The 15,038-nt window shown below is 37.1% G+C and overlaps 1 protein-coding gene across 2 annotated transcripts in view; it reads left to right on the top strand.

Moving 5' to 3' along the window:
* The window catches only part of SPRED1 (sprouty related EVH1 domain containing 1), a 77,732-nt gene that overhangs the window by 44,198 nt on the left and 18,496 nt on the right, over positions 1 to 15,038 (top strand). For both annotated transcript variants that reach the window (XM_040970120.1, XM_040970119.1), the window contains 2 exons: positions 11,470 to 11,638; positions 13,105 to 13,154. In XM_040970120.1, coding sequence (XP_040826054.1) covers positions 11,470 to 11,638; positions 13,105 to 13,154 — 219 coding nt within the window. The remainder of the gene's footprint in view (positions 1 to 11,469; positions 11,639 to 13,104; positions 13,155 to 15,038) is intronic.

Consider the following 15,038-nt stretch of genomic DNA (forward strand, 5'->3'; position numbering starts at 1 on the left):
GCCGTGGCTTCCTTAACAAAACACGAGTTTTTAGAATACGGACACAAGAACCTTCTCACTCTTCTGCAAGCTGGGAAATACAAGATCAAGATGTTGGTGTTTCTGTTAGGGAACAGGATCTCTCCCTGGCTTGCGGAGTGTTCTCACGTGGCCCTCAGAGAGAGCTTTGATGTCTCCTACTCTTTAGCGCACCAGCCATATAGGGTAGTGCTCCGTCTTTATGACCTTTTCACTTTCTCATAGAACTGATCTCCAAATATGGTCATTTGGGGTTAGAGCTTTTGACATTATTATAAATGGTGACAGTGGAAATTAGCATGCAGTCCACAGCATTTCCTGTTCAGGTCATAGGTGAAACTGTTGAAATTATTGTGACTTTTATGTAGCATTTAATATCTGCTAGCACTAGCTATCACTCATTCCTGCAGTTACTTTTAATGTTTCTAGGAAGGAGTGTTTTTCCCCTTATTGTTATAGAAATTTAAACAATTTCTCTTCCTTACTTTCTACCATAGAAGTATATTAATTAATTTCCTTCTGATTCCCCATTTCACTTGTCCTCATTTTTATATATATTTACATCTTTGCAGTGTCATATATATCTAATGCCAGAGTCAAATATGAAAACAGTTCCATGACCACAAGAATCTGTACCTCTTATTGTTCTTTTGGAGCCATATTTAATTCCTTTTCATTGGACAGTCACTAATCTATTCTCTTGACTGTTTCTGAAATTTTTTTTCATTTCAAAAATGTACAAGTAGAATCATAAATAAGTCATCTTTTAGGATGACTTTTTTCATTCAGTGTAATTTCCTGAAGGAGCATCCAGGTTGTTGAGCATCTCAGATTTCTTCCTTTTTATTGTTAATAGCAATTTGTCACAGGTGTGTACAACAGTTTGGTTAACTATTAACTCGTTGAAGTTCATAGCATCTGTTTGTCTCTGATACATGGCTATGAGAAATAAAGCTGCCATGAACATGCATGTTTTCTCTACTCATGAGTTTTATTTATTAGAGAGAGCAAAGGTCTAATATGCACTTGTTGGGTTTTATGGTAATACTGTGTCTAGTTTTCTAAGAAACTGACTTAAATTCATAGTGGTTAAACCACATTACCTTGCTGCTCTCATTATATGAATAATCACTTTCGTAATTGTCCTGAAAGTGTTCGATGTAGTCACTATTTTATAATTCAATCATGATGATGGGTGTGTAATGATGCATCTGGGTGGTTTTTTAGAAATTTTAATTTTTTATGAGAGACTGAAATCTTCCAGTGCATGGTTGGCTTCCCAGATGCCCTCAACATCCAGGGCTAGATGAGGCCAAAGCCAGGAACCTGGAGCTCTATCTGATCTGTCAGGGGTGGTGGGGACCCGAATACTCAAGCCAATATTTGCTGTTTCCCAGAATGTGCACCACCCAAAGGCACTCCTAAATGGAGTGAGAATATCTGAAGCAGCTACCCAAACCACGTTTTCATACTCTTATCTTCTGCAGAGCAGTTGTAAATTTTGATAGTTTGATTTATCAGTTTACATTGCATGCATCATACTTTTATTATTAATCTGAAAACTCCTTTTGCGTAGCTGTTGATTTTTGAAGGGGTTTTTCCTCTGAAACTTGTCTTGTTTTATATTTAACCCTATGAATGTGCAAATTTTCTAGCACCATTTATTGAAAAGTTCGTCATTCCCTCTTGAATTAACTTTATACTCTTATTAAAAGGTATTTAAACATGTTTGTCTAAGTTCTCTATTTTGGTCCACTGCTCTACTAATGTCACACACACTGCCCTACTGTAGTTATAATAATAAGCCCTAATACTAGGGAGAGTGTTTTTCTTGTACTTTCTCAAAGCTGTTTTAGCTCTACTAGGACCTTGCCTTTCCATATATGTTTTACAATACTTTTGTCTGTGTCTAATAAAAATTAGGTTACTGAGATTTTAATAGGAATTGTATTTAACACAAAGATAGATGGTTTTTCTAATTCATGAATATACTGGGTCTGTATTAGGTCTTTTAACTCTTTTATTAGCATTTGTAGTCTTTAGCATATATATCTTAAGTATTGTATTACCTTCAGTATCAGTATGCCTAAATGTTACATTTTTCTCTGGATCGGTTTCACCTTGTTATATTTTTAATTTTGGCTACTGTGTGCATGTAGAAATGCAATTATTTTTGTGTTGATTTTGTACCTGTTACTTTGTTGCACTACTGTGGTTTGTTTTTTGAGATTTATTTATTTTATTTGTAAGTTAGGGAGAGACAAAGATCTTCCATCTGTAGGTTCTCGCTCTCAGTAGCTTGGATGGCCAGGGTTAAGACAGGTCAAAGCCAGGAGCTTCATGTGAGTCTCTCACAAGGGTGACACCTCCCAAGTAGTTGGGCCATCATCCTCTGCTGCTTTGCCAGGCAATTAGTAGGGACCTAGATTGGAAGTGGAGTAGGACTCAGACTGGTGCTCAGATTAGATACTGGCATCACAGGTGGCAGCTTTACCCTGTATGTCATAAAGATGGCCAAGGGATTTTTGTTTTTGTCAATTACCTAGTATTTTAATTTAAGATGTATTTATTTTCATTTGAAATATTTAAAGAAAAGAGAGAAAACTTCCATCCAGATGGCTGCAATGGCTGGAGCTGAGCCAATCAGAAGCCAGGAACTTCTCCCGGTCTCCCACACAGGTGTCCAAGGAATTGAGCCATTCTCTACTACTTTCCCAGGCCATAACTGGGGAGCTGGATTGGAAGTAGAGTATCCAGGATACAAGTGGCATCTATGTGGGAGGCCATCACCACAGGTGGAGTGTTATGCTACTGAGATGGCCCCTAGGATTATTTTTTTTTTTAATGTAGACTCATGTCACCTACAAATAATAATATGTTTAGTTCTTCACTTTCAATATGAATGTCTTTTTCTTCCCTTGAGTGGTTACAAATATTTAATTCTATGTTGAATGGTCTATTTCCAACTTGTAGTAAGCTTTTTTTTTAAATCATGATGGGATTGAAATTTGTTAAACATTTTTTCTGTGTTGGTATGAGTATGTCTTTAGCCATTAATGCAATACGTTGTGTTTCTTGACTTTTTTTTTTTTGGTAATGGTGAACCAGCCTTATACACCTGAAGCAAGTCCTATTAGGTCATGATGAGTAAGTTTGTCCATGTTGTAGAATTGATTTGCTAATTTTTTTAGGAACTTATTTATTTCAGCTTACAAGAGATATTGTTCTGTAATTTTCTTTCTTCCTTTTTTTTTTAAGATTTGTTTATTTTTATTGGAAAGGCGGATATACAGAGAGGAGGAGAGACAGAGAGAAGATCTTCCGTCCGATAATCACTCCCCAAGTGGCCACAATAGCCGCCGCTATGCCAGTTCAATTCCGATGCAGGTGCAGGGTCCCAAAGCCTTGGGCTGTCCTTGAGTGCATTCCCAGGTCACAGGCAGGGAGCTGGATGGGAAGCGGGGCTGCTGGGATTAGAACCAGCACCCATATGGAATCCTGGGTGTTCAAGTTGAGGACAGATTAATTTTTTTTTAAAGATTTAATTGTTTTTATTGGAAAGACAGATATACAGAGAGGAGGAGAGACAGAGAGGAAGATCTTCCATCCAACGATTCACTCCCCAAATGAGTGCCAGGCCTCCACAAATTAATGTTTAATAGTTATCTATAACATCTTGGTTAAGTTATGACAAATTGATTTTTTGAAAAATTGGTCCGTTTTATCTCAGTTGTATAATTTTAGAGTGTAAAGTGGCTTTTTTTTTTAATAATCATTATTTTTATTGAAAAGGCAGATTAACCGAGAGGAGAGACAAAGAGAAAAATCTTCCCTCTGTTGGTTTACTCATGTGGCCGCAAAGGCTGGCAATGAGACAAATGGGATCCCAGAGCCTTCTCTTCCTCTCCCACCCATGCGGGTGCAGGGTCCCAAGACTTAGGGCTGTCCCTGCTGCCTTCCCAGGCCACCAGCAGGTAGCTGGATGGGAAGTGGAGCTGCCAGGACATTAACCGGCACGTCTATAGGATCCTGAGTATGCAAGGCGAGGACTTCAGCCACTAAGCTATCATGTTGGGCCCAAGTGTGAAGTTAATAATTTAATTATTCCCTTTAAGGCTACAGGATATTTAACAATATCCTTTACTTTGTTCCTATCATTGGTAATTTGTATTTTTGCTGTTTTAATTTGTCATTCTTATTAATAATGTATCAATATTATTTATTACTGATGTATCAATATTATACTTTTTTTAAACAAGCTTTTTGTTTCAGTCTTTTTTTTTTTCTTTTTGCTTGTTTTCACTTACTCTTCACATTTCCTGAGGTAGAGACTTTGGATATTGATATCTTTCCTCCTTTCTTAATGTTTATGGAGTTTTCAAAAGCCTTCGTTTCACAGTTACTTCAGTTTTGCTATGAAGTTTATTTTATTAAAGGGTCAAATTTCATTTATCCATTTTTGTCTTCTTCAGCTCTTAGAGACAAAAAAATTTATCATTATTTTTTGGGTGATATTTCTGAATAGTGTTCCTAGATGATTTTTCTGTTGTAGGTATTGTATATAAATTTTGTCATAAAGATTGATGGCTGCTAAAGCATTGATTTATTGAGATTGATTCTATGGGTCTCCCCAGAATACATATACCTCCAGTTAAAGGAAAAGAAAGAATTGTTTAACCTTATTTTTATTTATTTATTTTTTAAAAGATTTATTATTATTATTATTATTTTATTAGAAAGGCAGATATACAGAGAGGAGAGACAGAGAGGAAGATCTTCCGTCCGATGATTCACTCCCCAAGTGAGTGCAACGGCCGATGCTATGCCGATCCGAAGCCAGGAGCCTCTTCTGGGTCTCCCATGCGGGTGCAGGGTCCCAAAGCCTTATTTTTATTCTGGCAGTTCTGAAATCTTACAGCCTATGGGGACTTGGGAAAAGTAATGTTCCTGTACCCAAGAATTTTTGGTGGTTCTTCCGTGTGGCCATCAGGAGTTAGGGAAGTAACCTAATTAGGAATCCGTTTTGACAGTATCCTCTCTTTGCTGCTCAGAATACCCTACAGTCTGTGCGGGCTGACTGGGGGCCTAGCCTCTAGTGTGTTTGATTTGTTTTTAAAGCTTTCCATGTGCAGATTGATGGAATTGTAATGTACCTCTTGTCCATTTTCTCTTCTTTAATTCTTGCTTTTTCCATGTCAGCTTCTTTTATGATAATGGATCTCTAATTTCTGTTTCACTTTTCTTTTTTGGTAAACATGGTTTTTTTTCCTAGAAAATTACTGATTTCAGATTACTTTCAGAGAGCCAAAGTTTTGCACTGAATTTTTCATTACTCTTTAAATCTTTGCTATACTGTCAATTTTGTTCCTCTTTTTATTTCTAAAATAGTTCGTGGGTTCCCCTCCTCTTTTGACAAGAATAGTAACAAGAACTCAGTTCTCCAATTTTAACCATTTGCCAGATTGGTTTTTCTCATTCTTAATGTCACTAATGTAGAATTTATTTTAAATAATCATAGAGCATTAAAACTATTTGTATATATACATACTGACTTCCACAAGTAAGAAAATTTGATGTTTTTCACTTTGGGTCTGGATCGTTCCACTTAGTGTAATGTTCGGTTGCAATCATTCTGTTGTTGATGGCAGGCCTTTGTTGTTGATGGCTGAGTAACAATCTATCATAATTGTTTTTACTTCTTGCCTATATTCCTGTTGTGCTACGGTCATTTTTACTTGTTAACCTCTTTTTAATGGAGAATTAAGTCTTTCATTATAATATAAATTAAAAATGTTATCTCTAAAATTTAAAAAGGAAGGAAGGGTGAGTGAGAGAATTGTTATCGTGTTAGAATTTGTATCTGTGAGTTACATCTAATGAGCTTCTTTGATCTCTTGGTATTAATATTACAGTAACATTGATTGCCATGCATGTGCTGTACAGTTAGTACATTAGGATCTAATATACTAATAATTCTTTTAAAAAAAAACCCTAATCTACTTTTTAAAAAAAATACATAGATGAATTTTTCTCCTAAGTGCACATTAAATGTTTTTGCCTGATAGTTTACTTAGTGTGGTTGTCACCTTCAGGATCTAGCATCACTTGAATGATGTCAGGTTACTTTCCAGGTACATGCTTTTTTAGATCTCCGATGTCATATGTCTGGGCCTCTGTCAGGTTTCTGCATGTTTTAATTTTTATATCTTGGACACATGTGTGCTGTGGTGTTTCTATAGAGACTAAGTAAGAATGGGTATTACTGGAGTTTAGTAACAAATAGATACTTATGTTCCAGTTACAATCTTTTCTGAATGGAAGTAGATGTGTCTGTCAAATATGTGTTGCCTTTTTTAACTCACTGTTTTGTGTAATCTGTTTAGTTATACAAAAAAAAATAGTATGGATTAAACAATGTACCATTATTGCAAAAATGTGATTCCGTTTTCCTCTTCTTTTCTTTCCTCCCTTTTGAAGTAGCTAAACTGTTTTTGTGTGAGAATCAATGCTGTTGTTGCGTTTTTTAGCTTTTACAAAATATTCTAAGATTGTACTTATTTTTTAACACTGTTGAACCTTTTTCATAAATGATCGGTGAAAATATGTATTTGATAATATAGTTTCATATTTCACAAAAAGTATGAATTTAGCATGAAGAACCTGTTTTGATACCGTTAACCAACTTTGATTTTCAAGTAATTTAACTTGATTTGTAATTTTGTTTAAACAATGAAGTGACTTTTTCATTGAATTAAAAATTACTAAAATTTTTTATGTGTAGTTACTAGCTACTACTTCAATAATACTGTTTGTAAACATGTAATTAACTTCTTGTAAGGTAGTAACTATAATAGAGTACATAGTAGTTTTAAAGTATATGTTTAATTTTACTCTCCTCTCCAAAATTATTAGTTATTAGTGAAATAAAAATACACTCATGCCTGTTTTTGGCTTGCTCTATTTTAAATGCTTCTAGCAAATAGTACAGGAATCTTGTGATTGAAGTTTTGCTCTATATTTCCCAAAATAACGTGGAATACATTTCAGAAGTGTTAGTTACTTGTTGACTACAGTTCCCCCACCTTTTTTTCTCTTGCAAATTCTTACCTTAAAATTTGTTTCTGATGAAGGAAAAACAGTGGAAACTGAAGTATTTTTGCTGTCTTTAAAATCCATTAACAAGCTTTTCATAAACTATATTTTAAGTTGTATACCTGTATTTATCACTTTAGACTCTTCCTCATAAATTATAAAAAAAAAAAGTCTCTTACAAGTAATAATCCCCTGGGCCAGTGTGATAGCTCCACTAATGCTCCACCTGCAGTTGCCACCATTCCACATGGGCAGCAGTTGAAGTCCCAGTTGTTCCACTTCCCATCCAGCTTCCTGCTTATGGCCTGAGGAAGCAATGCAGGATGGCCCAAAGCATTAGCATTCTGCATCCGTGTGCAAGACCCAGAAGTTGTTCCAGGCTTCGGATTCACTCAGCTCCAGTCATTGTGGCCACTTGGGAAGTGAACCAGCTGATGGAAGACCTTTCTGTCTCTGCTTCCCTCTGTAAACAAGCAAACAAGACAAATAATAACCTCCTCACAGCACAGAGACAGAGAGAGAGATCTTCCACCCACTTGCTCATTCCCAAATAGCCACAGCAGTAAGAGCTGGGACAGACCAAAACCAGGAACTTTGTATGAATCTCCTGCATGGGTGCCTAGAGCCCAAGTATTTTGTTGGTCTTTTGCTGCATCCTAGACATATTAGCAGGAATGCTGGATAGGATACAAAGAAGTCAGGACTTAAACTGTCACTCAGGTGTAAGGTGCTAGCATCACAGAACCTGGCCTAGCCTGATAAGACATAGTGCTGGCCTCATTTTTAAACCTCATTTTAAGAATTTATTAGTTTTGTGATCCTCTAAAATCATGTATTATTTCAAAATAAGATCATGTTGAAGCTTCAGTATGAAATTGGGGAAATTTAAGAGGAGCTAATTGAGTAACATTTTGAGGTAATAATTAATCTTTATTTATTTCCAGTTTTTCTAGCAAAACCAGTGTAGCATCATTTTTTAAAATAGTATTTTCTGCTATTTATGATTATAATGAAGTTAGAGCAGTTAAAACTGTTAATATTATATTTTCTCATCTTTGAATTCTCATCTTAATCATAATAGTTTCTTGTTGATGTAGTTGGAAATGGTTGTGGTATAATTACAGTGTGTAAAATGCCTAAGTAAAATACAGGTCTACAAAAGCCCTGGATATGTTCCTTCTTTTTAACTTTTTTTCCTTAAGAAATTCAGAGTATCCATGCACTGCATTGCTGTTGCTGCTGTTCTTTTTTCCATTTTTTTCTTTATTTTTGACGATCTTTACATAGTTAATTAGGGCACAAATGTTCAAGGGCTACAGGAAAGTCTGTAACACTATTATTTCCAAATCTTTTTTCCTGTTTCTGGGGTACAGGGGAAGATAAAGGGAAAAGCCTCCCCCATTTCCCCCCATCCCAGGTCCCCAATATGAGGCATGCTCTGAGAGTCTTGCTCAAGTGGTTTTGATAATTCAATAGTTATGAATTGCTGCCAGTCTTGCCGCTCCAAGCACAATGAAGACACTGCAGAATCCACTGATGGACTTAGTCCACCTTAGAGTCTCCATTTCCTCAGTTTTTCACTGATTGTGCTGTCCACTGTTCTGTCTGAGCCTCTGAGGAGTCTTTGCTCTGACATTTGCACTCCATGGCAGACCATGGAACCTGCACTTCTCTTCGTGGTTGGGGTTCTGAGTCCAGCAGTTCGACTGGGGAGGTCCCCAAAGAAACTTTGTCTGAGGTGATCCCAGACCAGATTGTTGTGTGTACTTGGCAGTACAGGGCCCGGCACAGTCCATTGCCCCAATCAGCTGGTGGTTGCAATTGCTGGGTTGGTTCTATTTTCACTCCCGACTTCCACTGGAACCAGTGTGCGTTGCAGTCCAGCCTGATTCTGCCCAGCACACACTTGGCCTTCACATAAATGAGTGGGAGCTTCAGCCTAGTCAGAGTGACCCACAATAACCCCCACCAGGCCTGCGCCCTGCCCTTATTAATATGCTTTCCAGTATGTGGAGCAGACTAGTCTAGTCTGTCCCACATTACATTCCATTCGGCTCTCATATATGTCAATGGAGATTGGAGCCTAGTTCAACCCAACCAGCTCCAATATCCAGCCGCTGTTGTTGTTTTTTAAAGACTTCTTTCTTTTTTTTTTTTTTTTTTAATTGGAAAGGCAGATTTACAGAGAGAAGGAGAAACAGAGAAAAAATCTTCTATCCATTAATTTACTCCCCAACTGGCTACAATGGCCAGAGCTGAACCAGTCCTAAGCCAGGAGCTTCTTCCATGTCTCCACATGGGTACAGGGACCCAAGGCCTTGCACCATTCCTCTACTGCTTTCCCAGGCAGGGAGCTGAATGGGAAGTGGAGCAGCTAAAACATGAGCTGGCACCACATGAGATGTCTGTGCTTGAAGCTGGAGGATTAATCAGTTGGGACATTGCGCTGGTCTTATGCATAGTTTCCTTCTTTTCTAATACATGTAGTATCATCAAAGTGTGAGAGACAAAACTCCAGAGGCACATTTGTTACCTTGCTTCTATAGACATAACTGAATCTTAGTTGATTTCTTAGTTGGTTATTTTTTTTAATTACTAAGATTATTTTCAGGAATCTGTGTTTCAGCTCTCAAATGGAATAGAAGATTATAATTTATAGCATTTGCAGTCTCCCACCTTAGTTTTTATTGTAGTCAAAATAACTTCATTGGGTGTGGTGTTCAGAAGAAATAATTAGTAATACAATATTCAGCAGTATTTCCATCAAATAGATATATATAAAGCATTCAAGAAAATTGATAATTATAAAATACAGCATAATGATTGGAAAGCAGCAATTATATAATTTATCTCCTAATAATGGCTTGTAAAATTGCCCCCAAATTATCTTCTGGCTCTTGTGGACCAGTAGAAACAGGTTCTAGTATACCAGAGCTTATACTAAATCTTGATCATTCGTGAAGTATAAATCAGATTCCTAAACCATGACCCAGGGATGAGTTTCTGGATTATCACAAAAAGCTTAAAACTTTATTTTAAAAAATTGTATAAAGGTGCATTTTTCTGAGACATACTCAGTATCTAATATATGATATACCACTGAAGTGTAAAAATAGAGACTACCATGATAACCAGATACAACACAGTCTCTGCTCTATGGGGAAGGTAGGCAATAAATCACCAAAGTTAAAATTATAAGTTCATATAATAATATGTATCTTATTCAGTTAAAGGCACAGGAATAGTTCAAGTCCACAACATTTAAAAAAAAAAAAAAAGATTGCCACTCCAGCTGCAGAGTAATAAAGCTATCTGTAATAGCTTTTCATTACTATAGCTAAAAGATTTATTTACTGTACAGTTCTGGAGGCTGAGATACTAAACAGTGTGATGGAAAATGACAGGGCATACAGGGGACGAATCACATGCCAATCTGAGGGAGCAAACACAGTGGGTTGCCCTAACTCAAGGCTTTCTAACAACTCTCAGAGACTCCAGCAGTTATATGAGGATTACCTTCCAGAAACATATCCAGTTACCTAAAGACCTCCCACTAAGACCCTGCATCCTGAAAGTTCTAACACCTCCAGTGCATGCCACCTTGAGGAGCAAACTTTTAATACAAGGGCCTTTGGAGGTCATTGAATTTTGAAACCATAGAACTGAGACAATTATCGGATGGAAGAGGTATGCAAGTGATGATGCTATTGTAATAGAGTGGAGGTATCAAAGAAATACACAAGTCCCAAGTTCCTACTCAAAGAAGCATTTACAGTTTAGTTGGAAGACTACATAAAAAACAGCATTGTTGGAAAATACATTAAAGTATTGAAGAACAGTCGGACATAATATTAACTATGTAACTTTCCTTGAAATAGTTCAGAATAAAATAAACATGTATATTTAATACATGCGGATAGAATATTAACCCTTTTTAAAAAAGGATTTAGTTTTTATTATTTTTATTGGAAAGTAAGATATACAGAGAGGAGGATATTCTTTCTAATGATTCACTCCCCAATGGACCACAACAGCCAGAGCTGAGAGGATCTGAAGCCAGAAGCCAGGAGCCTCCTCCAGGTCTCCCATGTGGGTACAGGGTCCCAAGGCTTTGGGCCATCCTCGACTGCTTTCCCAGGCCACAGGCAGGGAGCTGGATGGGAAGTGGGGTCACCAGGGTTAGGACCAGTGCCCATATGGTATCCAGGTGCTTGTGAAAGAAGAACTTAGTTGCTTACCTATCACACCATGCCTTATATCAGCCCTTTTTTAAGGTGATAGCTCTTTATTCACATTTATGAGTTAACCCTGGATTCATATGACCTATGTGTATTAACTTTGGCATTTGATTTTTGGCAGGTGGTTTTGGAGTGTATGCTTAAAAAAGACCTCGTTTATAATAAGGTAACTCCAACATTTCACCACTGGAAGATTGATGACAAGAAGTTTGGCCTTACCTTTCAAAGTCCTGCTGACGCAAGGGCTTTTGATAGAGGTATTCGAAGAGCCTTAGAGGATATTTCTCAAGGTGATTTTCTTGACTATTTTATTTGTATCTATAATTGAGGTGGGTTTTTTGTTTTGTTTTTAAGTTTTCACAAGGAAGTTCTTGTACTTCAATCAAGTCAGTGTCTGTGCCATACAACCCACAGTAGGTGAATATAAAATCAGAAAACTCCTTAGTCTATTTTAGGTTCGTCAAATCGCAGTATTATTATTATTATTATAAGTTTTATTTTACTGTTTATTGGAATGTCAGATATACAGAGAGGAAGAGAGACGAAGATCTTCTGTCTGCTGATTACTGCCCACGTTGTCTGCATTGGCCAGGGCTGCACCAATCCAAAGCCAGGAACAAGGAACCTCCTCTAGGTCTCCCATGTAGATGCAGGTTCCAAGGCTTTGTGTTGTCCATGACTGCTTCCCAGGCCACAAACAGGGAGCTGGATGGGAAGTGGGGCTACTGACATTAGATCCAGTGCACAAAGGGGATGTTGGCAAGGAGTTTAGCTACTAGGCCACCATTCTGGGGCCTGTATTATTTTTTTTTAAGATTTATTTATTTTTATTGGAAAATCAGAAAAGAGGAGAGACAGAGAAGAAGGTTTTCTATCCAATGATTGACTCCCCGCATAGCAACAGTGGCTGGCACTGAGCCCATCCAAAGCCAGGAGCCTGGAGGCAGGAACCTCCTCCTGATCTCCAGTGTGGGTGCAAGGTCCCAAGGTTTTAGGCCATCCTTGAATGCTTTTCCAGGCCTCAGGGGAGAGTTGGATGAGAAACAGGGTTGCTAGGTTTTGAACTGGCATGCATATGGGATCCCAGCACTTGTAAGGCGAGGACTTTAGCCACTAGGCTACCTTGCCAAACTCAGTTTTGAACTGGCATCCATATGGGATCCCAGCACTTGTAAGGCGAGGACTTTAGCCACTAGGCTACCTTGCCAAACTCAGTCTGTATTATTTTGAAAAATTCACAAAAGTAGGAGCCTGAAGGAATGGACAGCATGAATTAGTGTGGAGACGTTGATGCACAAAAGCCAATACTGGCAATTGGGTGTTGATAATCAGTAGTGAATACAACTCATTTCTTTACTTAATGAACCAAGGCTGCCAAAATCCTGGCTCTGAATACTAAATATTGTTTCCTCAGATTATTTACAAAAGTTGAATAAATTCATGTGTTGATACCAATAGCCCAAAGAATGTGATGCTTAATTATCGAACCAATATTTTGAGTATTTGTGAGAAATCAAGATAGGGCTTACCAGAATGTAAATATCTCTTTAGTAATTACCTGGAGATTTAACTCTAGAGTGAATTAGTCATGCTATTTTTGTTATAAAGGGGCGGAGACAAATAGTCAATATTAGACTGGTTGCCAGAAACATCAGAGCAATCTATTATGACAATAATTAGTTATTGATTGTTAGTACTAAAATCTGACAGCAGGTGAATATTCTGGCTTTATTAACTTTTACCTATTCTTTCTTAGGATGCCCAGCATCAAAAATTGAAGCTGAAGAAGCTGAAGATGACTTACAAGTAAGTAGTTTTGATACAAAATACCTTCTAAATATATAAACAAACAGCTTGCAAATTATCTTGAAAATTTCTAAAATGTTGTTACTAGGTTTCTTCAGAGAATCAGAACCAATGTCGAGTATTTTTGTTTGTGTTGTTATGGGATTGCTTGTAAGATTGTGAAGGTTGACAAATCTCAAATGCACAGGACAGACATTCATGCTAGAAATACACACAATTGATAATAGAATTTTGAACTGGATTTCAGGCAAATTACAGTCCTTTTTTTTTTTTTTTCTTCTCAACCTCCATGTGGTTGATTGGAAAAGGGTGCTGCCATTATAGAGGGAGGCATCTCTTAACTAAATAGGAACTGATTGAAGTGCTAGTGATCTCTGAAAAATTTCTTCGTAGAAGCTAGACTTACTTTGACCAAAAGCTAGGCACCATAACCTACTATATAGATAAAGAAAATTAACTGTCTCAGACACCCCCAACTCTCTCCCCAAATTAGGGAAGGCATTTGTGTAAAAACTTCACAAAGGGTACAGTGCGATAGTGTAGCAGTTAAAGTTACCTTGATCGCACCAGGATCCTGTATGGGCACCAGTTCTAATCTTGGCGGTTCCACTTCCCATCCAGCCTGTGGCCTGGGAAAACGGTCCAGGATGACCCAAAGCCTTGGGGCCCTGCGCCCGCCTGAGAGACCTAGAGGAGGGTCCTGGCTTCGGATTGGCTCAGTCCAGCCATGACAGCCACTTGGGGAATGAATCAGCAGACACATATTCCTGTCTGTTCTCTCCTCCTCTCTGTATATCTGACTTTCCAAATAAAATAAGTCTTAAAAAAATTTTTAAATACTCATGCCTGTTGATGTGATTAAATTTCAGATCATATGTACCAAGGAAGTAGAGATACATCAATTTTTATACTTAGATTTAGGAATGTATAGGGTGAAAGAAGGTAAAAATTGAAGACTAAAAAACTAACAGGCAATTGATGAAGTTGATACAATTGACTTATATCTATTTAGTAGAAATTTATTTACATCTGTTGAACAAAAAATATACAGTTATTGAACAAAAACCCCACAAAATTATACAATGTTACTCAGCCAGAAGAATGTGGTATTCTGAGACGTATGTCTTTCCCTCAGATATTTTTCTATATTTTTCACATTTGCTATAATAAATATTAGTTTTTAATGGTAAAAACAGAAGAACCCAAATTGATAAGCATGTTTGTTAGCATTCCAGTGTCGTTGTAACCTGAAGACATAGAAAATGTTTTGTGTAGATAGTTGCTTTTTAATACTTTTTAAGTCAGATGTAAATCTTTTATTTTAGAAAATTTAAGATAGGTAGAATTTAAAGGAAGAATATAATTTTACTATAATCCATGGTAACTTCCACACATATTATAAAATATGCCCTTCACTATTTTTCTTCTGTGCACAGACACATAGAGAGGTCGTACTATAAACCACATTTTTCATGTAAAGATATGCTGTTTTAAAATAACTTTAAAATTTATAACAGTGTTTCAATTATGCTTTATTTTTAGTGGGTATATCCTGTTCACCCATTCTCTGCTTTATATCTGAGAATTTTGTGCATTATTTTTGATAGCTTATTTTAAAATAATTTATTAAATGGAGGAGAGATACATTAGATTCAAGACATGTATACTACAATAAAGTATGTTTTTCTTGGTTAAATGTTTTCCTTAAATTTAATCCTTATTAAATTTTGCAACAGTGCCACCTGCAGTGCTGTGGGTGCAGGGCACAAAGCTTTCGGCCATCCTGCCCTGCGTTCCCAGGCAGAGAGCTGGGTCGGAAGTGGAGTTGCCGGAACACAAACCAGCACCCCAGGGGATGCTGGTGCTATGGGGCAGAGATTAGTA

The sequence above is a fragment of the Ochotona curzoniae genome, unplaced genomic scaffold (genome assembly GCF_017591425.1).
Source record: "Ochotona curzoniae isolate NIBS_2020 unplaced genomic scaffold, NIBS_Ocur_1.0 scaffold_4701, whole genome shotgun sequence".
NCBI lineage: Eukaryota > Metazoa > Chordata > Mammalia > Lagomorpha > Ochotonidae > Ochotona > Ochotona curzoniae.